Source organism: Drosophila sechellia, chromosome 2R, assembly GCF_004382195.2.
Source record: "Drosophila sechellia strain sech25 chromosome 2R, ASM438219v1, whole genome shotgun sequence".
In the NCBI taxonomy this organism is placed as follows: domain Eukaryota; kingdom Metazoa; phylum Arthropoda; class Insecta; order Diptera; family Drosophilidae; genus Drosophila; species Drosophila sechellia.
The window spans coordinates 16,767,551-16,792,840 of NC_045950.1; the positions used below are offsets into that span (position 1 = coordinate 16,767,551).

Below are 25,290 nucleotides of genomic sequence, written 5' to 3' on the forward strand. Positions count from 1 at the left end.
TATTCGTATTCCAGTTGGCTGCATGCGATCTGCGCCGATTTCTACCATGCTTTGATGTGCGAAAAGTTTGTGCCAGCTTTTTCTCCTTTGATTCCTTTAAGACCCATCTGCCTGCGCGTTGCGTATTGATGAACTTGGCTGAAGCGTTCCCGGTCTCCCCAACGACGTTATCTAACTTGTCTCTTACCGCCAGCTGGACACAACTTTTGCCCAGCTTTGACATATTTAGTGGGCCAACTTTTCCCTGGCCATAAACTTGGCGAAGTGTGCTGATGACCGGAAAACATTTTTGCCATCATAATTAGCATCTTTTCGCTTGGCGGAGAACAAATGGGCACATAATTGCTCATATACAGCCTGCGATTGATATTTTATACAGAGATCAGCAAAATAAAAGAAAGTTGTCCTTTGGTTAGCCTGGTTAGCCATCTATAGAATTGGATATAAAAATATGTATTTTATTTTCAGAATTTTCTTTTCTTGATTAAATTTGAGAGCTGATCAATGCTTAGCTTTAGCGGGGAATTCCCATAGGACATTTCTCGCCCCACGACTTACTCCATTTTCCATCCAATACAGCATCAAACAAATGCCGAAAGAAATAAAAAGGGAATGTATAATTGTTTGTTGAGGATTTTTTGGTGCCACACACATACGTTTGTATGCCTCTCCAGGCAGCGTTCATTTATTTGTTTTTCCGCTTCGTTTTTTAGCAGAATTTTTATGCGAATTTTATTACTTTTCAATTTCAGTTAGGGCTTTGCCTGGCCCACCAAAAGTTGCGGCATTGCTGGCAGCTCGGGGCATTTGAATGCCCCGCTAAAACCAACAATACGTCGCTACGTATGTGCAAATGAAAATGAAAATAAATTTCCATTTGGCACAAGTTTTTATGCCGCCGCCGCCGCCGCGTTGTTCGCACCATTCCACTGAACTCTATCCACTATGTTTCTCCCATTTTTTCCAGGCTACAGCGCTGCGTTGGCACCCACGCCGCCCACAACGTCAACTACAACCATCTCGCCCTCCAATCTGCTGCCCTACTTCGACTTTGATGTGCCGCGCAACTTGACCGTAACCGTTGGCCAGACCGGCTTCCTCCATTGCCGCGTGGAGCGACTGGGCGATAAGGACGTAAGTAGAAAGTGAAAACATGGCCATAATCGGAGCAACCGATTCCTATTTTGAATGCTCTTTTTGTATTTGGGGAATTTTTCATGGTACACATGTACATTTGGCTAAATCAACAAGCCAAACCAAACAAGTCAACCAAGTAATCATACAATGAAAATAAAGTGACAATTACATGTTATTAAAATATTATCAAAAATTTTAGCACAGTAATTTTTCAGCGTGTTTCTTTTTAATTTCCTTTATCGGTTTAATATTTATAATAATAATAGGAGCTATATAAATAAGTGCTGTCTTAAACAAATATTTCCGGCAATGATATAATTGCAATGGTAAATTAAAAAGTTTGTGGATAAATGCGAGCGAATTTTTCGATAATCCTTAGGCAGTTTAAATGTTTATGTGTAAATTGCAGCAAGCAGCGTAGTAAATATAACTGCATATTTAGCATGCCTAAATATACAGTTTGTAATTAAACAAAAACCGGCGCAATTAGAAAAAAATATTTATCGAAAGCGCAGAAACACGAATTAATTAGCGAATTAATTGCAAATTTGAGGGCCACTGGGATTTGGCATATCTGATAAAAAACAGCCGAAAGGCAGGGTAGCAAAGTCAATGGCTTAACATATGGAAATTGTGCAAAATAAATGAAAATTCCGTTGGGGATTCGCAGGCACTCAATCATTCCGCTCCGTGATTGCCAAACCATTGGGGTCCGTTCCTTTCCTTTCCTTTCGTTCCGTTCCGTTTCGGATCGTTTCGTCCTGGTCCATAGTCAAAATAAATGATTGAAGGTCGCAGTGGGTTGTTAACCCCTTGCCAAATATGGCCCATACGCAAACGAGGCGGGTTGGAGTGCCTGGCCTAATATGTCAACATCACTGGCACATTAGGTGGGAGTCCAGCTCGCATCTCTTAGCCAGGATTAGCCCTTTTTTGGCCAGACGCAGAGCTCTGCTGCATACAGTGGCCCGGAGTGGTGACAGATAGTCCAATCACTCAAAATTCAGGCACTATGCCGGATCCTTGAACCAGTGTGCATTAGCAACCAGGACTCGGCCTGTTATTAAATGCTATGCCATGGCAAAGGGAAGGGTTCGGGGTGTGGATTCGGTGGGGGGCCTAGACCAAATTACCGGGTGATTTCGAGGCTGCACTCGAGACTAAGAGAAAAATGGCCAAACAAGACAGGCGACAAGCGAGCAACGTCCTGTGGGAGTTGCCTTCCTTCCTTAACGAGTGGTGCAATTCCCCCTGCTCCACCATGCAAAATACACGCCCACACGCTTCCAAATAGGCTGGCCTTGCTCGCTCTAGCAAAATGACTAATTTATGAGCCATCAATCACGTGACTGACTCAGCCATCATCCTTGTGCGTCCGTGTTATCAGCTTTAATATACCCGCTTTAAGGTGGCCGATGTGGGAGCGGAGTGAGCCAAGGCCGGAAACCGGAAGTTGTGCGCCTTGGAGGAAGCAGCCAAAGTGCTGGCACGAACCGGCGAACAGGAAAACAAGAACAGGAGTTCCTCCAACGTTTCCACCTAGGGAGAACATCATCATCATCGTCGTCGTCGTCATCATCATCAAGGGGCCACTCGCTCAAGTTTACCCATTTATTTCGAGCTCTCATCGAGAGAGCGTTAGTTAATTTAAGTCATTGAAACTACATTAAACAAATGACACGCAAACAACGAAAGCCAAGCAAAATCCTTGCCCTTGAGTTCTAATTACTTGCCCAGACCTTTCACCATGCTATCCATCCTGATCCCCTCGAGACTTTAGTTGCCGCTATCCGGTTGCCGTTGTTACTGTTGCAACTAATGCTGCTGCTAGTCCTCGTCCTGTTTGTCACTCTCGCGGGCACTTGCGTCAGCAATCGATTCCACCGTGGCTGCCACCACTGCGGCCAGGACCTCACTATCCAGCCGCGCTCCCCATTTGTGGGCCAACTTATCCTCCGTCTCCTCCTCGCTGGAGGTGATCACGATGATCGGCGAGGAGCTGGGCACTGGTGCTTCCTGCTGATCGTGGTGGGTGTACATGGAGGCTGTCGTCGATACCGTCTCCAATTGAAATGATGGCAGAAAGCGGCTTGGGTTCGGAAACGGTCGTCGGTTCTCCAGGATAAGTTTAATGTCACGCGCAGATTGCCACCAGCTATATGAGTTGAATGTAGTTAGCACATGGGTACATAAAGATGAAAATAAAAGTGGTATCTTACCGATACCATGGCGTCAGCTGGGACTTGATCAGCATGTATATGTTGGCGAAGTAAACGGTGATCTAGGGGCGGTCACATTAGATGCGAATAAGCGGAGTAAGTGACAGCTTATCATACCGTCATGAACAGGAAGAACAGCATCCAGGACTTGGTCCACAGCTTACTCAGTCCCCAGGAGTGGGTGTGCAGGGCGTAGTATTGGATGCCCACAAGCAGGGTACCGATAATTCCGAATGCCACCAAGGTGAGCAGCGAGAACATCTGGCAGTCCTCCTGCAGTGCCCTGCGACTCATGGCCCTGGAGTACCACAGGCGCAGCGACTGCAGGCAGGTGTACCTGCAACGAAATCTGGAAAGTTCCACGGTCCGACCAACAACACAAAGCCGCTAACAAAGCTGTGCTGGCAATTAGGAGGAGTTGCTGCCACAGCAAGTGGAGCACGGGCACAAAGCCAACTCAGCTGATTAAAAAGATGAGAGCCGCAGGCGTCTTTCATCTGCTGCCGCTTCGAGTGGCAGCTACCGACTACAGCTATATGCTTAGTACACTCGAAAAAAAAACACACATAGAATGGGACATGAATATTTCGACCTTGAGATGCGATAATGTAATGTGCTCGTTAAGCTGAATCAATTATTTAAGCAAATTTGGAATGGATTTTTCTGAGAATTGCAGACATTATGTGGTTCCTTTTTCGAGTGTACTTCTTGACTTACCGCAGAGTCTGTTCCGTATTGTACTGGAACTGGCACAGCTCGCAGGTGGTGCAGCGCGAGGTGCTAATCCAACACTCCAGGCAGTGAACATGGACATATGTCAGCGAGCCCTTGCACAAACACGGCGACACGAGTCTGCAAACAAATCGGGTGCGGAAAAGTCGGAAGTTTCAGTGGACGGGCGTGGCATAGTGGGTGGTGGTGGTAAACGGCGGCAACAATGAAAAATCAGGGGATTAAGCAGAAAGGCAACCAGATAATCAGGGATAAAGTGCTCGATGGGGAAACTTGGGGGAGGTAAATGAGGGAAAACTGGGGCGAGCTGCTGGCGCTGTCTGCAGTGTTCATTTTAATTATTAAAATAAATAAATGCATTCGCTCGCGGGCTCTCTGCTAAATGCATTAAATGCCGTGCAATTAATTTCTTGCACAATTTGCGGCTGCACGTGCGTAATTAAATGGAAGTTACAGCACCCTGAAAAACAATATTCAAATGCGGGGGATATTCAGTGCCAATTGGGGATTTTGTTAATTATTTCAATTGTTAATTATTTCAATACTTTATTATTTATGTTATGAAAAACCCACTGCTGATGGATCTTTGTAAAAAGTTTACCCAAAATGGCAAACCAGAAATTGATTTTCATAAAAATTAATTTAGTAAATTAGCTAGCAGGATAGGAATATCGTTCTACAGGGTAAACTAAATTCTTTATCCCCTCACTTATCCTGGCACCTGAAATGCTACTCACTGTTCGGGATTATCGGCATTGTGACAAATGCGGCAGACGAGCGATCCCACCGAGGGCATCGATTCGTTGGATGCGGACTCGTAATTCAGGTTATTGCACTGGGTGGCACCATCGACGCAGTGCCGCAACGTGGCAATGGAGTCTGTGGGCGCGGGCTTGGGTGGGGAGGCGGAATAGGAGGAGCTGGTGGCGGCGGCCAGGACAGCCTCGGTGCTGACCAGAGGATGACTTGGGTGCGGTAGCTTCTGGAACTGAACATTTGGCTTTAGGCCCAGGGAGCAGGCCGGTATCTGAGGATCCTCCGCATCCGCTGTCGTACCATCCTTATCATAGCACTTCACCTTCTGCCAGGAACTGATACAGGTCTCCACGACGATCATGCCCGGTGGAGTGTCATCGGCACTACTGGAGGACAGAGCCTCCTCAATCTCCATTTCCAGAGTGGTTTCCGGTTTAAGGTCCGTCAGACTCCGTGTCAAATTAAGCCTATGGTCACCAGCATTGCTGGTGATATCTAATGGAGATAATGGATGGACATGATATCTTGACTTAACATCCTGCAAACGAACCACATTTTTTGCACTCCATTTTTTGATCGGTTCAACGGTTTTTGAATAATGGGGTACCGAAATTAACCAGAAATTTTAATACATCTTTTGTATAATATTGATATTCTTTTGTTTTGGATGGAATAGGTAATGTGGCGATTCAGTTTGTCAATCGTGTCAAAGGGTACTGCTTGTATTGTTTATGTTAAATAGGTAAAAGTTAGAGATTACTTAAATCATTTGTTATTACATTGAATTCAATATTACGCCGTTTTTGTTGCCATTAAATTTAATCGATTTTCTGTTCGATGAAAATTTCCAGACTGGTGTTTTAATGAAAGATGCATGCCGTAATGGAGGCAGTTAAGCATGCGCTGGCTGGAAAACAAACTTGTCCCGCAGCCAAGTTGCCCACATTAATTGTAATTGACAGACTGGAACCGCGCTGTCAGTGCCCACGCAAAAACTGGCTTCCACGGGCAGCCCGCACCAAGTGGTGTTTCTCCTTCGCATCCTCACGCTCCTCCGGCGCCTCCAGTGCACCCATAAACTCAAAATTGAAAGTGTAACAGTTACGGCAAATAACTTTGCCGGCGCTTGGCTTCCATTATGCGCCACTCTACGCGGAGGAGCAGGAATCCTCGGGTAATTTATGCCCCTGCCGTTAGTTCGTTAGCCGTGAGTTTTCCGGGCGGGATGGGTGCCATTTCCATATCAGCTGACACTGCCGTCGCCTCTCGCATTTCGCTCTCTTCAGATACCATGTTCCACCATAGTTGAGGATACACTTTTTGGATGATGTGTGTCTATGAAATGTATTAAGTATTTAACAGCGAAAAATAGTTTATATCTAAAAGTTGGAGCTTGCTTAAAGATAAATTCTGGAGTAACAAGCATTTCGAAGATTCCTTCCGTCGAAATATAATCAATGTGGAATTAGCTGCCTCAATAAACTCGAGTACAAACTTTTGTAATTGGATCATGATAGAAAGGGTTATTAAGGATCTGTGGCGTATTGAAAGTTCTGTTCAGCACTAATTGAGCAATAAATGCCAGGGTATTCAAGTCTTCGGTCCACAATGGCAGCCATCTGTACTTGTTTTTCGACCATCCTTGCCGGAAGCTGGCGTGGAATCCGCTTGTTCAACTTGACTTCACAGGATTGTCCGTTCACTGTTGATTTATTACGCGCCGAGTGCCGCCAACGTTTTCATAAACGCTTCTCCACGGCTACATCGGCGAACATGAGCACAAGCAATTTACTCGTGTAATACCAGCGGCATCGAGCTGGCTGTAAGAGAAAAAAAGTATATTAAACAAAGTTTTAGGCTTTGTGAAAAGGCAGCGAACCCTTTTTAATGGCGGCGACCTTCGTTCGCCGAATTGGGAGGCCCATGAAAAAAGAAAGAATCAAAATCTGTTTACAACTTTGTTTACAAAATGCTGCCATTGAAGTCTTCATTTGTTTATTGTCATGGTCGCAAGAAAAACAATTTAATTTGGCTCAAGTTCATTAAGTGCAGACTCAGTAATTTGCGAATTTAGGAATTGGATACCGCTTTCCGCAGGGCTTAATGTAACTTTTCACGCCATTTCCTAAGCTCGGACAAAGCCAGTGTGGCAACAAACTAACAACTGCAACTGCAACAGCAAGAGCTATAGCCGCTGCAAGTGCAACTATTTTTGGCTCCGTCGAGTTTGGCCAAGTCTAAAGTCTCTCTTGGTTAGAGACGCAGAAAATGCGTCAGCAAAGTTTTTAATGTATTTTCGCCAAGTTTTCCACACGCTCGCACACAAACACACATACACATGCAAACTTAGACTGAGGCAACCTCAGCTGAAACTTCTTTCATTTGGCATTTTCCTGTGAGATGACAGAAAAACAAAAAGGGAAAGTAAGGGTTGAGGTGGTGAGTAGTGGTGCACGTAGAGTGAAAGTTTCCGGCCGCAGCGAACACACAAAGTGTTAAATAATATAAAACTATGCTTGTGGTATTTATTTAAACCTAAAGACATTACGAAAATTATACCCCCAGCAAAGTTTCAGCACTCACGGGACTGCTCTGCAGCAACCTGTCGTCCCTCGGTGGCGAAATCCTCGGATTGGGACAACTTCTTGACAGGGGATATGGCTGAGAATCGGGTCGAGAGCCGCCTTGGCTGGAGCTGAAAAACTTTTCACTTTTGATTTTCGCCGCTTGCAGCTTTCAGCTGGAATTAAATATTAAAGCGCTGGCCTGGAATATCTAATTGGGCGCTATAAAGCTACCATTCGGATAGTTATATTGTTTTTGCCGCCTGTCGCGTTTACAGTTCATTTGGATTTGGCTTTACGGCTTGCAGAAATCACAATGGCCAAGCTCTATGGCATTGCTCATACGCACTGTGTGCCAGCGACAATAACGAACGGGTAAATCGCTCTCAATGTTGCCGAGATTTGACCTTTTTCCCCTTCTGCTGCCTCGGAACGGTTTAATTTACATTTACCCTAGACAATTCGCCTATGAAAATGGGGGGCGTAAAAGCGGCAGTAGCTCATAAAAGTTTTACAAGCGAATGATTTTTATTTTTACGTATTACGTGACCGCTTTCAATCGGCTGTGCGCCGATTTTAGTCCCGAATCAAATAAGTTTAGTGGATGCTCAATAGTTAGCTACTATAAACATCGGTACTTCTAAAATCCAAAGCCCCAGGGCCCAGCAATTAAAATTATTAATGAGGTAGCATATTTTCTACTTTAATGTTGACAGTCGGCAAACATTTAAAGTTTCCGTGCGTTGGAGGGGGGGCCAAAAAACTTTTTCCATGTAATTAAAATTGAGTATCACAATAGCCGGGAACAAGCACAGAAACTAAGGTCGTCAAATAAATTGGAAACAATGTGCCAAAAAGGGCACAAAGTGTGTGGGCGGTGGGCTCCCAAGAAATCACGGCCCGCTTTATTTGGGGCAAAAGCAGAGACACAAAATCATGGTTAATGGCTTTCCCCAAAAGATTTTCCGAAGGCCAATGCGAAGGCAAAGGCGCTAGGCAATCAAATGAAAAAGTAATTCAAGCAATAATAAAAATTCTACCGAATAAAGGCTGAAAATGGCGTCAAAACTGTCTCGTTGCTGGCCGCTTTTGGCCGTTCGAAAAGGATTGAAGGCTATTTGAAACAATTGGAAATTGCGCTGAGCAAGCAGCTCTGACAAAATTGGACCGCCGCGACCCACTGACCTTACGACCAGTCTGGCTTAAAGAGTTTCGCAATTGTCAATGGCCATTTGTATGAGAATCTTTCATTTCCTAGCAACGGGGCGTATACGTAACGTTGGCCTTTTCACACTGAAATGTATTCGGCTTAAGCGTGCGAACTTTTTCTTGTTTTCCACCCACCCGACTGTGCTTTGTTTGTTTGCTGATTAAATGGCAGTAACGAAAAGCAAAATGTTAAAGATTAACCAACGCCGGAACACCAACAAAAAAAAAAAACGTAAAAGGAAAGTAAACTTTGCGCTTTGTTTTTCATTTTGCCACCTCATCGTCCCAACTCCTGGGAGTGTTTGGGAATAACAGCAGACAAAACACGTTTAACTCACTTGCGAGAAAAAAAACTTTTAAGTGCAGAATTTGTAATGCTCCCGAAACTTTTGCCACGCGGCAAGCGGTCCAACTGAGAAAACCACTTCATTCCGATCCCCCTGCTGTCTTTTCTTGTAGGTCTCCTGGATACGCAAACGTGATCTGCATATACTCACCGCCGGCGGCACAACCTACACATCCGATCAGCGTTTTCAGGTAAGCCGGCATCCCTAACAATCGCCCCATTCCGGATGGAAACTTAAAGTTTTCCGTGTCCTCGCCGCAGGTTCTGCGACCCGATGGCTCCGCCAATTGGACACTGCAAATCAAGTATCCGCAGCCACGTGACTCCGGCGTCTACGAGTGCCAAATCAACACGGAGCCCAAGATGTCCCTGTCGTACACTTTCAACGTTGTGGGTGAGTTATGGCCACAGGTCTCTTAGCTTTCTTTGGACGGGGTAAACAACTTAATTTTCATTTTCCTCAGACCTTTTTACAATATTTTCAAAGGAAATAGATTTTTTGTTTACAGGAAGCATCACTCTTATTTTGACTTAATGTAATTGGTCTTGAAGTAGTAATATTTAGATATAATCCCCACTGTAGTTCCATTTTTACCCCACAAGCTGGGTTGACTTAAGCATACTTCAGGTAAAAGAACTTTGAGTAATAAAGGTTCAACTGTAGTTGTAAATAACATACTGTGCCATTCCAATTGACTTTAATCCCCAAAACTTGTGCCCATCTAGACAAGGGATGTGCAACAGTTTGTGTTATCTCATAACCATTACCAATGATTCACCTACGGAGCCTGATAATCAAAATTTCGACCATTATCCAGCAGTGGAGAGTAGGCCAATCGAAACGGCGGGCGAGGGGCAAAGGAGGCTGGCTCGGAATTGGTCACAAACCACTGAAGTGATTACTTTTATGGGCTAAGCTCTTGAAGCTCTCCAGCAGTTTTGAGCAAGCTATGCAGGTTTCCAGGAGCTTAAGCAAGCCATACAATATGCATGGTATTTTCCCAGGACCTCCTCCGGAACATGTGAGCGTAGTTCGTAGCCATTTTGGCCACCCGTCGAGCGACTCAGCCAGCTTCCAGCTTCTCCTCTGCTGCTCGTGATTATAAAATTTTCAATTCGATTATGTGCAAATTGGCTTGCTGAGCAGAACAATTTGATGGTTAAAACGTGAGCAAGTGCCTACTGCTTACCTCTTTTCCTTGGCAATTCGTCGGGTAATTAGTTTGCACTTGGGTCAGAAGGTTCGAAGGCTACGAACCCATGTCACACATCAGGAATTGGGTTCTGAAAAGACGTTATCCTTGGCAGCACACTCGGCCAGCCGAAATTTGTGTAAGCCATGTTTGTGGGTTTTTCGGTTTTGTTCCTGTTCGGTGCATTTTTATCGCATTTAATATTAGCAAAATGCATTTGGCTAAAAGCTTCTGGTGCGGAAGAGTGCTCTCAATGAGCTTATTTGATCTCTGATTTGCCCGCCCCCCAACAAAACGCTCGCCCATGTTGTTTTAGCCACACCACATGGCCAAGCGACTTTTGGCCAGTTTAAAATGCTTTGGTCAGGCCCCACTGCTCGGTTATGAATCTTTTAGTGAATCCGGGAATATCAACGAGAGCTTTGAATATACACATAAATATGCTTACACGCATGCTGGAGCTGCCTGCTCCACTACCACTGCCTGTGTATGCAAACTTGACAGGCTGACAAGTCAGCTTCAAACACTCACAGAGTCACAGAGCCAGAGACAGACACATAGAGTCATAAATATTACATTTGCGGAAATGCAAATGACTGCTAGGCGGCTGCATATAACCGGCCACGCCCACAGAGTAGCCTGGGAACTCATTTGAATGCCCAAAAAGAAATGTGCATATAAAATATTCGACATGCCACTCATGCGGAAACAGCAAACAGCAGGCGAGTGCGAACAGTGAAGTGAAAACCATTAAAGCCACAAAATATCCATAGCCTACATAGCTCTCAAGTTGCATGAAATTATCACTTAGGATGCTAAGTAATTTAAAAATAAACGCTTACTCATTTTTCATACTTAAGCCATTCTCTTTCGCTTTATTGTGTCTCCACTGTGCTGGGCCATGCCGTCATTGTCGCTGCAAACAAGTTTGTTGTTATGCCAGAATTTTTATGCGCTTATGCAAATAAAAAATTGTGCACTAAAAATTCCATAAATTTATGTTTTTTCTTCCACGGCTGCTGTTTCTTTTCGTAGCGTTGTGAAAATTCTATTACACGCCATTCGCAACGAGAATAAAAGCGAGAGAGATGAAATTGGAGTACGCGGCGAATGATAAACAAAACAGCGCCAAGTTGACCAGAGGCATCATAAACATAAATCGCCTTCAGTCTGGGCCGTTCCTTCCGCCTCCTCCGCCCACTTAACACTACCCACAGACTTCCGCCTTGGCCGCAATATTTTTGACATTTTAATGCTGCAGCAGCCGCTTCAATTGCTTAAATTACCAACTTTATGTACTCGACTCCAGAAAAATGTAGCTTGGCCAACACCCCACACTCCGCTACTCCTTGTAGGTGTCAAAAGTGGGAGCATGTTTATATGCACAGACCCGACTCGATTTAATTTTGAATTTGGGGCAAATTACCAAACACGCTTATAAAGCGAGCAAATTGTAAATTAAATTATGTGTCCCTGTCCCACTCAAACTGAGCGACAACAAGAGAACAGGACCCAACTGACAGCCCAAGGACGAGCAGCAGGATAAGTGCTACTGGGGCGAACAAAATAAATCGAGAGAGCACAAGAGCAGCAGATGATCGACTTGGCTATACCCTAGCTTATCATAACGTCTCATTATATGTAGCTAAACAGCAGATATTTTCATGCTGGCCTTCTACAAACCATTGTTCCCTTTCTTTATTAAAATCTTAAAGTAGAAAGTGAGAAACTTAAGTACCCCTTGGAAAGCGTATGATAAGAAAGGTGTTGTTGATGCTTCTGGAAAAATTTGTTTACCAGCGTGAATGTAATCAAGCGTAAACGCTACCTTTCTTAGTCATGGAGGGATGGACAGAAGGTGGAGTGAAAAACAAATTGCACAGCCAGCGGAAGAGCTGCAGTCAGCCGAAGGATCTAAGGACTGTGGGGCAGGGGAGCTGGAATTGAAGGTAATTTGAATGCGTAGCTGACAAGATGGAGATGCCAAGTAGATGGCTCATTTTGGGCACCATAAACCAACACTTTGCCTCGCTGATGCTGTTGACATTAGCAGCCAGCAAATTGCATGCAATCAAGCGCAAATAATAATCCAAAGCATAAGCAATAGCAACTCAGAAGCAATAAACAGCTTCGGGCTGCAGGACTTCATCCCTTGCAGGACGACGTTTAAAACTCACATTTGACGTGCTCAATGTATCTAGCCTAGGGGAAGTTACAAATTTAGTTAAATTGCCAAAGGGATAAGCCGGATTATCAATATATCTTAAGTTCTAATCACTTAGGAAACAAATTAAAATCTAAAATTATAAGTATATAATCCATTAAATTGATTGAAAATCGCAGCAGCTCTCAAAGTATTTAATTTAAGTAACTTTTAATAAATAGTTCGAAGGCAAACACTGAAAATTCACAACTAAACCGATAATAATTTCCACTGGGACGACACTTTCTTGTGGAAGTGGCTTTTATTATTTCCCTTTTCCCTCAAGCGGCACTAAATTAGTTTCAGCTCGGGGAGTTTTCTTTGGCAGCTTGAATGGAAAAATAATTGTGTGCCTCGAAAATCCATTAACGTGGCCTTGCCAAAAACAAAGAAATCGTTATGAGCCAGAATTTGCAGCAACACTCGAAAGCAGCCAATTGTTTTCTGGGGTTAATAGACGAGAACCAAGAAAATGTTGGCAATTATGATGCACATTGATTGCTCAAGAAGCGAACACTTGAGCCGGCTTAAAAGTTAAGCGATTCTCATTGTCTTGCCAACAGCCAAATTGTTGTTGCACTGTTTTCCACGTGACCCAAATCGCATGCAAATTGTACGTGAGCGAGAAGTTTGCCTTAGCTTAAAGTACACAACAAAGGTTGCCAGGTGAAGCAAGTGGTTGAGCTCTCGGAATAAGTTTTTATAAGAATGTTAAGTTGCAAGGACGAGATAGCAAGGACTCGGCCCAATTTGCCCGGCAATCAAATGTTTTACTTCCCATTTCGTTCATTTGCTGCTCAAATTACATTCTACAGCGAATGCCTAGACCAAAAAATGCCCTAATGATAAATTACTCAGATATTGCCGGGAAATAGGATAAACGAGCTGCGAGGGTGGGGGGAAAATGATTAATGTCTCTGCAGCAATGTCGAATTATTAATAATAATAATAATCACAACAATGGAGACTACTGAAAAGGCCGAATTTCGGGACTTGGTTGGTGGACAATGATGATGTTTTGGCATTCTCATTTCGCCGTTTTTATTTTCCTTTCGGTGGAATGAGGGGGATTCTGACAGGAGCAAATGGAAATAGAACTGATGGCAGGCGGAATACTTCATCAATTGTGCTGGCAATGCGGCTGACTTTTACAAATTGAATTTGTTTATTTGATTTGACAATTAATTCCGAGCAATTGCACGTCCGCGTCCGATTAATTGTCGGCCCAAAAAGAAATTTAAAGAGGCCCATAGGCTTGGCTTAAAGATAAGGCCCAGTTTGATATTGTTTTTCGTGCAATAAATACCGAGTTGTCGTTACATGTGTGCAAACATGCATCAACACTGGCGAAGGGTAATAAATTTTTACAGCTTGGCTCCGCAAACGAGAGAAGCAGAAGGATTCCGGAGCAGGCTGCTCCGCTGCATCGCGATGCTCCGGCCCCAAAAAGTATGCCATGTTTTGTGCCGAGCCCCTGCTCAGCAAAGTTCATCGCTCCAAATGTTTATGGCCTTATAGGCATATGCGCATTTTATGCACGAAATCAAGAAAAATGAAAATGCATTTCCCAGGCCCCAATCCCTGCCTCCTCCGGCTCCTTGCCTCGGTTGCCACTTTCTGCTGTGGCTGCACAAAAATTCTCCACTGTCTGAGCCAGAGCTGCCTGTGTGTAAACAAGGCTCGGCAAGGACTTTGTTTGCCAGGAGAGTCCGGAACGTGGGGAGCTCTGACTTTGGCTTGTGGCCAGGAGTAGACTTTGCAACTTTTCGGCCTGGGTCAACAGCGGCCAGGCCTAATGAAAACTTCAAATAGCCGTGTGGGTTGACTGACTGGCCAGCAGCTCTCCAAAAGCTCATCCAAAATGCAGCTTGCCAATTGCCCGGCCCACTTAATCTAATTATAGTTAAATAACCAATTTTCCACAGGACCTCCTCTCGCTGCGATACCCATTTATTTCGACTGTCATGCGGGTTCGCACCTGGGCAAAACCCCATCCCAATCCTAAGATCCTTTGGATACACACCCAACCCCGTGGGAACCACAGGCGCGTTGTCAGCTGCACGTGTGTGTGGGAGTGTGAGTCTGAGAGGCAATAATTTTCGCTCCTTGCACTGCGAGGTTGGCAAAAGTCATAGACGGTTAGCTTTCGCTGCCACAATTGTTTTGCCAGGTACACACATACATACACATGCATAGAGTACAACAACGGCCATCAGCGACAACAACATGCCTCACTCGGCACTTTTGCCACCTTTTTCCACTTTTCTCGCCTGCCTCGGAACACTGGGGCCTAGACATATATGTGCGGGTCTATAAAACACCCAGATAATCGCCCAGCATGTTCGAATTCCATTTGGGGTTGGCTCTGCTCCCTCTTTGTTTTGGGGATGTATATTACTTTTTCCACTTGGCATTTCATTTAGATTAACATTTTTGGGACGCACATCCCCTACACCTCTACAACTCTGATTTAAGGACCGACTTAAAGGTTGTCCGCCGAAGGAGTTATGGAAAAATCATCAGGCTCACACTTCCCCCCACTTTCCCCAATGCTTTTTGGAGCATTCAAATTTCGTTTTGTTCGCTTTTTGCCACACGATTGAATGGCAGGCAGCGTGCAGCAAAAGCTTAGTCACATCAATGGGAATATGAGTGTGTGTTTCAGCTCGATACAGATGTTCCAGTTGCAATACGCCCACATGCTCCCCCATCCCCGCACTATTTTGGCTGCAATTTATTTCACTGGCTTTGCGGTTGTTTAGGGCCTGAAAAATTCTCCTCTCCAGCAGTTTACGACAGTGAAAGTGGAGCAGAAGCGAAAGAGTTGCAGTTAAAATGGATTTTAAGTTTGAGGGAAGGGCGATTGGGACGCGATCCATTAAGGCGACTGTCAGCCATCATAAGCTTTAAGTACAAATCACATTTAGCGGGTGCCCATGGTGATGTTACTCAATTGAAATCATTGACGCTGCGACAACAAAAGGCACTTCAATGGTTGACATTTTGATTTCGTGGACCAAATGGAAGGCGGAAAATTCTTTCCAATCTGCCAGGCTTTTGTCTCTTTTTTCTTTTTTTTTCGTACCCAATTCCGCTGAGAGTGGCGGCGGGAAAAACAGCTAGCTAGCTGCAGGTATCACCGCAATGCCCGACTGCCTTTTATATGGCATAACAAAAGCTTATCTCCAGCATAATAGAGGCACGCGTCTGTGTAATAAAGTAGGGACCAGGCTCGGCAGTACCCACACTTGTACACTGGCAGACAAACGTGCACTTGGACGTTATCATTAACATTATTATTATTATCATTGTTACGGAAAAGAGCGGAAATACTGGGCTTTGTGTACTGCCAGCTTAAGTGACTTTTTCTTCTCTGTTTTATTTCGTATCTTGAATTTTTCTTCTTGTATTTATTTTTTCTTGCAGAACTCAAAGCGGAAATCTTCGGGCCCAGCGATCTGATGGTGAAAACCGGCAGTGACATAAACCTAACGTGTAAAATTATGCAAGGACCCCACGAGCTGGGCAACATATTCTGGTACAAAGGTGCGTATGCGTAATGAACTCCGGCCCGCCTGCACCTTGGCCCATTTTGGCGCACCTCCATCTCATTTACGCAATTCAATTTGCTACTCTTCACATTACAGGCAGCGAAATGCTCGATGGCAAGGGCGAGAACGAAATCGACAGCTCCATGGCCCGGATTCGCGTCGAGGATGATTGGACTGACGGCCTGACTTCTAGGTATGTAACGACTCGGCATTCCACCATTCAGCCATTCCGCCATTACGCTATTCCGGCATTCCGCTCGGCAAACGTGCAAATGTGTGCCGAGCATTTCAGTTATTTCGCATTAAAATACCGCCTCACTTAATTAAGGACAGGTAACCACCACGCGCCATAGGCAAGTTTAAAGCCCATCCTAGCCGGCCTGTGATAGGCTGCAGTCCTGCAGCCATGTCCTCACTAGCCGGCCGGTGGAACCACGGACCACGACTTTGAATGACATTTTAAGGCCAAAGCGAAGGACCATTGTCGGCCAAAGGAGCCACTGGCAGTCTGGCTCTAAAGAGCATCGAGGGGGAATCAGTGCAGGAATATCCTTACACCTTTCTAGAGAGCTGTGATACTCCTTAGAGAATAACTTAAAAAAATACTTTTTTGTTTAATAATATTCACTTAGCTTAGTTATATAAATAGGTTCCCAGTTGGTCATAAAAAATTTAGCTTTATTGTTAAGATCTGGCCTTATTACTCCATCACTTTACTGTGTGCTGTAGTTACCCGTGTGTGATTTTTAATTTGCACTAGTCAAAGTCAAAGCTAAGTCAAAGCCGGATTTCAGCCCGGAGTCTGTGGCCGATGTAGCTATTTGCCCAGTTTTAGTTTCCGCCGCGCGATCATTGCCCATTAATGCTGTTAACTAACGACGCAGACGACCATAAAATGCAGGTGCCGTCGACGGAGATGAAAAGGGATTAGAAAACGTTATTGAAAAGAAGTACACTGAAAATCATGCCTCAACCTTTTACAGCCATTAAAATGTTTAATATAGAGAAAGTTTAAGTTTAAAAACCAAGTTGATACTTCAAATTTGGCTTGAAATTGTACCAGTTAAAAACTTTATGTAGAAACAAAAATTTTGACAAGTAGGAAAATTGGAAAATTTATAGTGCGAGCATACCTTATTAATGAAATCGTACAAAAAATGCTGATACCTGTAACGAACTCATTGAAGTGACAGCAACTAATTAAGCTAATGTACGATAACTTTTTAACTTTATGCTATCGCATAAAGTAGCAAAAGTTTTGTGGTTTTTGTTGATTTTTTTTTTTGGCTCTGGCCGTTTGGCTTTGTTCCCCAACCACCGGGAACTACCATTTCCATTCCAGCCACTGCATTTCACTTTCTCTATGCTTTCTCTTCCCGGTTCTCCACGTTGCTCCACACTGCTCCACGTTGCCCCACGTTGCTCCGTGGCACAGATTAAAAATCAAGCGCGCCATGCCCGGCGATACCGGCAACTACACCTGTGTGCCGACGGTGGCAAAAACCTCGAGCGTCTATGTGCACGTAATTATTGGTAAGTAAGGACTGGCACTGCAACAACGGGCTTAGCCCGGCTAGTGTTTGTTTCTGTGCTGTCAGGGAGTTTTGCATGTTTATGACGGGAAGTGGAAGTTGCCTGTTAGCAGCGGCACATTCGCAATTTGTAATGCCAAGTGCAACGGGGGGAGTGGCCGCGCAGTAATTGCATTGCACCAGACTCGGCGAGAAATTGCTGCTGGCATTTTTTTTTAGATTTTTTCCAGCTCCTTTTTTGACTCTCCCACATGTTTGTATTTGTGCAGCAGCACGGAAATTATTTCTAGTTGCCGCTGCAGCAAGGAAGTTTAGCTGCAGGCCAATAACATGGGCCATGTGTGCAAAGTCGGCTGAAAAGGGGGTTCGGGGATTTATGGGAGCAGCTTGTGTGCTCGAGAGATCATCAAGAAGTTTAACAACTTTGGCTGCCAATGTTTTTCTTTGGTTCAAACGGAAACTGCCTGCATGCCAACTAAGGACGATTATAACTGACGCAGAAGAGCCGCAACAAAGCCAATCACTGATTGTTTCCAAACAGATATAGTTTCTGCTTTCAATATGCATTTCCATTTGGGGAGTTGAGCAATCTGTCAAGTGAAAGCTAGAAGCAATCAATATCGATTGTCAACAGATTTTTTGCTCAGGCGCCTAGAAGAGTTTCTTCTTTTTTTTGCTTTAAGCAAAACTCGAATAATGTGCGGGAATATGCCAAAATCATGTGATGTAGGACATATTCCGCCCACCCTAATTGCCTTTTTGATTCTGCTCTCCAACAGGCGAACATCCTGCGGCCATGCAACACAATTCGAGTAGCAACAGCAACAGCTTCTACTGCGGCATCTGCTGCATGCTGCTCAGCATTGTGTCCTGCTGCCTGCAGCACTTTTATGAAACGGGGTGTGGATACCTTCATGCCGCGGCAGCGGTGGCAAAATCCGCGGGATTGGGGCCCCCCAAGCGAGCAACGCTAACGACCAGCGAACCAGGAATAAGTGCAGCAGAAGCTGCAGCAGCAGCAGCAGCAACAGCAGCCGCAGCAGGCGCATCTGCAGCAGCAGCAGCAACAACATCCACATTAGCAACGAGCAACATGTTGAGAGAACGCCCAGCGGCAATTCGGTGTCTGAGATGAAGGAATAATCAACACGCAGCGAAACACTAAAAAGGCAAAACACCTACACACACACACGCAACACTGACACACATATTCAAGGTGATTTAAGTTTTCTATGTATCGCATGGGGGGCTCAAACATAAGTATTATATTTATCTACTTATAAGGATTGCACTTAGTGGAAAAGCAAACATATTATCTGATAAGCGAACAAGTAATTAACAACGTTAAGAGTGGAAGCTAAAACCCTGGAAAACTGAGAAAAAACCTATGCAGTTTCGGGGCATCATAATCAACGTGATCTTCGACCCAGTGGAACAAAGGCTACTTGTTTGACATCGATTTGAATTGGACATTGACCAATTGAATGAAAGAACGCCCCAAAAATCACATATTATTACCATAATTGTTTGACTTCTGGACTGCCTTACAATGTCCAGAGATTTGGGTGAAAAATGATTGATTAAAACCAAACATCCGTCTTCTATCGCATATTCAACTGTCAGTTATCTGTAAATCTCATTCTGCTACCGAATATTGACTGCACACACCCATAGAAAAACCTAACACACCTCTTCATTATGAAATAAGACTTACTAGCTATAAATACCCCGAGCAGCCGGATTAACGAGCAGAGATCCAATTCTCTGGAATCACAATAACCCACTTCTATGCAATCTTTTACTGCCAACGAAATTGCACTCCACAGTAGCCCATTGCATCAAGTTGTTCGATTGAAATTTGCTGTAAATAATTGCCATTCAGGAGAAATTTACTCAAGAGTCATTGGACTCACATACGTGTGAATCCAGCCCATTGAGAACAAAGGATGGTTCTGCATTCGATTGCTTTGCACATTTATCAGTTTTAGGTATTAGCTATGTTTAAGTACGATAATGAATGTATATGTATAGCCGATAAGCGGATAAATTACGGGAGCGGATGATATTGAAATTCAAGCGTCAATACTCAAAAGTTGGGGATTAACCTATTTGTGTCTGACCCAATTGTGGGTGAAGCTCGTTTAATTGTACATAATTAGTTTTGGCTAGAAACAAACAAATAAAAAAAAAATAAAAAAAAGACGTAAAGAAACAAACACAAATGAGGGGAAAATTTAATATTAAATGCAATTTATAATTGTGCTTATCGATATAATTGATACGAATGCATTGCGAGTGTGCAGGCACTGTAAATAAATTCATTAGTAGACGAAATTGTAATTTTAATTAACTCTTAAACGATATAAACAGATAAAACCGATAAATGCGATTCGCAGGCTGGCAACCGCCCTAGTTGGTAAGCCGCACACTGATGCAAAATTGGCAGAACTCACACGCAAACCAAATTAACTAAACCACACTAAGCATAACACAATTCAAATAATAGTAAAAGCTAGTTAAATTTAAAACGGAGCCCTGTAAATAGAGTGAATGGATAGTGAATTAATCGGTGATCGGCGATTAACTAAGCTCCAGATGTCGGCTCCAGATTAATGAAAAAAATAATAAAAAATAAAACAAAAAAAACAATAACGAAACTCTAGCAAATACATTATGTACAATTGTATGTCCCGGCAGTGCAGCTAACAAATATACATACATATATAAACCAGGTACTCTCAAATCATTTATATGTGTGCGTATCCATAGGTACCCTACTTATGCATATACAGATAAGATTGTTTAAACGCCACATCAAAAACACGGACACTGCAGGCGAGAGTTTTGTGAAATGAAACCGAATCGATTCAATAAAATTATAATTTAGAAAATTTAACAAGCCTCGTGTAGTTCTTTGTGGGTGGGGTTAGTCATGCAAAATTATTACCATCATTTAAACACTTTCATTATAATATTTCGAATTTCAAATCTAACATAACATCTGGCAGCATGTTTTTAGTGAGACTTAGAATCCAACAATATTTATATTTATTTGATTTGAATTCCCATGCTCCGTTTTGAAACCCACATATGTACATATTAAGAAACTTTGATCGCGACCAGATCGCTTTTGACAGCTGATTTCGCCAGAAAAAACCAGTTTGTCATAGTTTCAAAGGGAATGCTGGTAATGCGTTCATTGACTCTCCGTATAATGTATTCAAATGAAATCATTGGTTAGATGTCGTCCAAAATGATGATGATGCTGATGTGATGGCTGCCGTCCAATATTTATTTAATTGCAATTCGTCTCCAAATGTGGCGGGACTGATGTACCGTTCGTTTCTTATTCGCCCTAATATTAATTCTAGCCAAAAGTATAAATAAAACCAGAACTAGGTAGACGCATTTTAGTCCGTTGTTGTCCAGGTCTAAGAACATGCTGCAGCTGTCACTGGCCCTGCTGCTCTTTCTGGCTCTATTTGCCAGCTTAGAAACAGGTGGGTTCTATTGTTGCAAAAGCTTAAGTCATATATTTAGTGATATATATCACAGCACCATCCTCATCATCTGGAGCTAAGCAGGAGCAATATGTGCGGGTATACGAAATCAATGAGGAGCAGTACCAGCGGGTTTTGCAGCTGACCAAGGGCAAGAATGTCATATCAGAAGCTCGGTTGATCAATGGTGGCTTCGCCACCGTAAGTGATACCTTGAGTTCCGGATGGAACTCTCTTCTACGCATCGTTGGCCTCACCACGCTCAGCAAGGCCGATGAGACGGAGAAGGTGGACTTCGATGGTCAGCCCTTGTGTGTGATCAAATCTCGAGAGGGCGAGGACAGGGAGGAGGATGTGCCCTCCGCGCGAAGCTCGGCTAGAGACATCGAAGCCGAAGAAGAAGATTCCGCCATCCACTGCATAGTCGTGCTCAAGAAGGATGTCGAATTTGAGCTCCCAACCCTGGATCCTCATCCAAATTACGCGCAATATTGGAACAAACCTGAGACGTCTAACCCTGTGGCGGAAACCCCTGTGTCCACTCAGTCTTCAGAGGTTTTGAAGGAGGAAGAGGCAATGGAGACCAGGATACCAGCTCCATTGAAAAAGAAAAAGGTTAACAAAAGCATTTATCCAAGGGCAGGCGCTTTGGGAGACGACTCTGATGGTTCCCGGCAATATGGCTATTCTCCACTGCCGCCCCAATATGGAACGGCTTATCCACCACCTCCCACCTATGGTGGCTATCCGTACAGTCCCTATCCCAACCCTCCGCCTTATCCAAACCCTCAGCCATATGGACCCCAACTGCCTTATGGACCATCGCCATATGGACAACCTACTTATGGATTGTACCCCCAACAGCCCTATGGTCCCCAGCCCCCCATTCCACCTTACAGTCCGCAGCCCTATGGACCCTATGGATATCCCTACTTGGATCAGAACCAGTTGGCTCAAGTAAATGCCCAAAAGGAAGTGGAGAAACTCGAGGCTGACGATGATGAAGAAGAAGATGAAGACTCGTACGAGTCTGAAGATGAAAATGACTATCGCTACAAGAACCGTTTATACTCCTACAATCCTGTGTACCTTCAACAATCTTATAATAACTAATAAACATGAGAAAATAAATACACATTCTGGTTTTATTATCTTAGTCAAGAGGTAGTACCTTTAAAATGTTAGAAATTTCTTGGGGCATGTCTTCTTGTGACTATACTAATCGCACATTTGGATTATGAGTAATTTCTCTGGAGTATCGCTCTCCTTTGTGAGCTCGACCAAAAGCAATAATGTTATCATTCAATCGACGAAACTAGCATATCTAGACGTGTTTTGGTATAAAACTCATTAAGTAAACGAGTTTTGGGCAGGGCGAGATCATGATGAAGAACTGGGTCAACGCGTAAATTATGGAGATTGGAGTCGATTAGTGCAAAGCTATAACTGTATATGAGCAGTTTGGGTTGATCCATTTGAATCACAATGCCGAAAGGGAATTTCGGTTCGTCAAGTCATCAACTTGTCGGCAGAGAAAGACTTTTGAAATATATAAGCAAGGGAGCAGAGCAAAATAAGCTTATTCGCAATCGCCATGAAGTTCTTAACAGTTCTTGCGGTGATCGTTCTCTGCGCAGCTGCGGCCCAAGCTGGTGAGGTTTTCTGATATTTGATCCTGGCAAACAGGAGGCTAATGATCTCTCCACATGACAGGCTCGAGTCGTCCGCAGCTGGTGCGTCTGCATCAGGTGACTCGGCAGGAGTATAAAGAGCTGCTCCGTCTCGCCCAGGGCAAGGAGGAGGTATCGGAGGCCCGTTTGCTCAGCAGCTCCATTGCTGGCATCAAGGGATTGGCGTCCGGCTTCGCTGCTGGCAACTTCATTCCAGCTATCTTCAGTTCCGGATCCAAGGATACACCCAAGAAGGGACGTCCACTCTGCGTGATCTCCACCAATGATCTGGACCAGGATCAGGAGAGGCGCTTGGGTCGTGTGGTGAGCATTGAGTATGAGCCCAATTCCGACTCCAGCTCCGGATCGGGATCCAGCAGTGGCAGTGGAAGTGGTCATGAAAGCGGACACGGCAGTGGTCACGGCGGTGGACACGGGGGTGGTCATGGCGGTGGAAATGGAAGTGGTAGCGATGACGACGACGATGATGTGACCACTGTCAACTGCATCCTGGTGGTCAATGGCACCGACACCACTACTACCACCACAACTACGCCAAAACCAGGTCACGATCACGGTCACGGACATGGACATGGGCACGGACATGGTAGCGGACCCAGGCCAGGTGGCTTTTACCCACCACCTCCTCCGTTCTATCCTCCCTACTACGGCTACCCACCGTACTATCCTCCCTACCCATACCCACCACCACTTCCGCCAACACACAAGCCACCACATTCCGGCGGTGGCAAGCGATCGGCAGATGAGGAGGAGGAAGCGAGTCGTCTGATCGATGCCTACAACGGATTCTACTACCAGCCAGAGGGTTTCACTCCAAGGAGCGCAAAGTACTCGAGGGTGAGCCAGGATACCTCGGCCTATCAGCCAGCCAGCTATCCGCAGCAGGAGTATGCCAACTCCTATCCCAAAGTGGTGCGCAACTACGGACTGACCCATCCTGCTCCTGTCTACGTGCGATCGCCACAATTCGAACAGGAACACTAGAACCATCTGTCTTTAGAGAAATGCACCCTTGAATAAAATTAACTAAATTATTAATTGGGAAGAGGTTTTCTTTTTTGATAGTATGGGTTCATGTTTTTGTATAGCAATAGTGATAATTGATCCTTGATAACTATATATACTTTTATATAAAGAGTGGGTCCTCAGCTATAGTGATACTTGATGGCTTGAATAATACTTTAATTGAATTTATAAAGCCTGCGTATAGAGGCAGACATACACATGTGTATCTTTTGAACACAATGCTGATGGGGCCACGATTCAGAGAGCCATCAATCGCAGACGCATGTGCTTTCATAATTGGACTCCGAATTGAGTGGCAGAATCGCTCATTTGTTGCATGTTTGCGAGAGATGGTCACCCTACACACATACATACTTTGTGTGTGCTCGCGTGCGTGTTTGATCAAAAGTGTTACAAGGTCCTGCCACTAACAATGCCAGAAAGAAACGTTGATCTAGGCAACACAACAGAGCCACCGTGTAAACAAGCAGCATTACACTTTCCTCTGCCACACAAACACACGCACGGAGGAGTATTGAGGCACAACGACAATTGAAAGTGTAACACATCGTTGCCTTTTGTAGAGCTGCTGCTGCTGCCTCTTTACTGCAGGTGCACGGTAAAAAAATTAAAAACTATAATCTTGGGATATTGTAATTAGAATCTTTTTTCTGTTCTCAAGCATAAATCTTAGTAAAACAGATCAGTTTTCAGCTCTAAGTACTATGCACTTTCTAAATGACCTTTTAAGACAGTCAAATTGAAGTTGCAACCGATTTTTTTCAGTGTACAAACTGATAGTCGGATAGTGACACACAGTCATGCGCTGGCGAAGGACAACTAACGCACAGGCATAAAAGAGAATAAATTAAAGAACAACTCAAAATAACCGCGGGGCAATTGGCAGTGGTGCATCGCATGTGGGCGGTGCAGCCGGCATGGGCGTGGCGATTTGAACGCCTGTACTTAAGTGCATCGATGGGTGGGAGAGGGGGAGGGCGGGGTTGTGGGTGGCGGAATAGGGAGATACGGTTGCCTTTGGCTTCATTGCGATTTTAGTCTGAGCCTGTCACGGCGCCACGCCCCCTCGTACCGCCTACGCCCACCCACACAGTGTTGTGTCTATGCACTGCAAAATAATTACTTTCATATCCTGCGGCAATTAAATTCATTTAGTTTGCCACCAATCTACCCAGCACTCTGATTAAGACATTCATCCCAGCCTCGCATTCAACGGCTTACGCTTGTGGCTTTTGAACCCAACTCATGGTGGCAGCCATCCCCCACCCCCTTTTTGCCACCCATTTCGTCCAGCGCTCCTCCGTTGCGGCCTTCGTCTGACCAAGCAACTCTAAACTATGTCAACTGTTAACTTTTCCTTTCTATTTTTGCTATTTGTTGCGCGCTCGTTGTTTTTGCAGCCGCTGGCATTCCGCTCCTTTGGCCTGCATGTTTTTCAAGGACTCTACATAGTTTATCCAGCAACATCAAGCACACCCACGCACAACCAGCCAGCACACACACACACCCACGCACATAAAGGACAAAATGCTTGTAGCTGCCATTTTGGACATGGCTGAGTTGAATGTAAGCAAATTGCTAAGAGCTCTGCAAGTGTGTTGCTCAGACAGACATACAAAAAAACAGAACGG

The 25,290-nt window shown here is 44.4% G+C and overlaps 4 protein-coding genes across 5 annotated transcripts in view; 3 read left to right on the forward strand and 1 right to left on the reverse strand.

Annotated features, from left to right (window-relative positions):
* The window catches only part of LOC6610120 (zwei Ig domain protein zig-8), a 44,995-nt gene extending 24,833 nt beyond the window's left edge, over window positions 1–20,162 (forward strand). The window contains exons 2-8 of the mRNA XM_002034693.2: window positions 968–1,134; window positions 9,077–9,154; window positions 9,225–9,357; window positions 15,786–15,905; window positions 16,007–16,103; window positions 17,346–17,443; window positions 18,222–20,162. Of these exons, the coding sequence (XP_002034729.1) occupies window positions 968–1,134; window positions 9,077–9,154; window positions 9,225–9,357; window positions 15,786–15,905; window positions 16,007–16,103; window positions 17,346–17,443; window positions 18,222–18,577 (1,049 nt within the window). The 3' untranslated portion in view covers window positions 18,578–20,162. The remainder of the gene's footprint in view (window positions 1–967; window positions 1,135–9,076; window positions 9,155–9,224; window positions 9,358–15,785; window positions 15,906–16,006; window positions 16,104–17,345; window positions 17,444–18,221) is intronic.
* On the reverse strand, window positions 2,735–5,550 carry LOC6610121. Of its 2 annotated transcripts, none has more exons than XM_002034694.2 (6): window positions 5,395–5,550; window positions 4,826–5,339; window positions 4,074–4,208; window positions 3,474–3,693; window positions 3,357–3,418; window positions 2,735–3,292 (listed from the first exon to the last, which is right to left on the reverse strand). In XM_002034694.2, exons 1-6 carry the CDS (start codon window positions 5,411–5,413, stop codon window positions 2,965–2,967), a joined length of 1,278 nt encoding a protein of 425 aa, XP_002034730.1. In that variant the 5' UTR covers window positions 5,414–5,550; the 3' UTR covers window positions 2,735–2,964. The 2 variants fall into 2 exon arrangements, with proteins under 2 accessions (XP_002034730.1, XP_032571536.1); XM_032715645.1 differs by having other exon boundaries at window positions 3,474–3,705.
* Window positions 20,163–20,850: 688 nt separating the features above from the next.
* Window positions 20,851–22,077, forward strand: LOC6610122 (vacuolar protein sorting-associated protein 37C). The gene is made up of 2 exons (XM_032715646.1): window positions 20,851–20,942; window positions 20,998–22,077. Exons 1-2 carry the CDS (start codon window positions 20,882–20,884, stop codon window positions 22,053–22,055), a joined length of 1,119 nt encoding a protein of 372 aa, XP_032571537.1. The 5' UTR covers window positions 20,851–20,881; the 3' UTR covers window positions 22,056–22,077.
* Window positions 22,078–22,512: 435 nt separating this feature from the next.
* LOC6610123 (probable ATP-dependent RNA helicase ddx17) lies at window positions 22,513–23,671 on the forward strand. The gene is made up of 2 exons (XM_002034696.2): window positions 22,513–22,594; window positions 22,656–23,671. Exons 1-2 carry the CDS (start codon window positions 22,537–22,539, stop codon window positions 23,615–23,617), a joined length of 1,020 nt encoding a protein of 339 aa, XP_002034732.1. The 5' UTR covers window positions 22,513–22,536; the 3' UTR covers window positions 23,618–23,671.
* Window positions 23,672–25,290: the final 1,619 nt, after the last annotated feature.

Coding starts and splice junctions, on each gene's coding strand:
- LOC6610121 (XM_032715645.1), bottom strand. Junction 4,209..4,825: donor AATGCCGATAATCCCGAACA/GTGAGTAGCATT, acceptor ATTTGTTTGCAG/ACTCGTGTCGCCGTGTTTGT. Junction 3,419..3,473: donor TGTTCTTCCTGTTCATGACG/GTATGATAAGCT, acceptor GACCGCCCCTAG/ATCACCGTTTACTTCGCCAA.
- LOC6610122 (XM_032715646.1), top strand. CDS start 20,882: ATGCTGCAGCTGTCACTGGCCCTGCTGCTCTTTCTGGCTCTATTTGCC. Junction 20,943..20,997: donor ATTTGCCAGCTTAGAAACAG/GTGGGTTCTATT, acceptor TATATATCACAG/CACCATCCTCATCATCTGGA.
- LOC6610123 (XM_002034696.2), top strand. CDS start 22,537: ATGAAGTTCTTAACAGTTCTTGCGGTGATCGTTCTCTGCGCAGCTGCG. Junction 22,595..22,655: donor CGCAGCTGCGGCCCAAGCTG/GTGAGGTTTTCT, acceptor TCCACATGACAG/GCTCGAGTCGTCCGCAGCTG.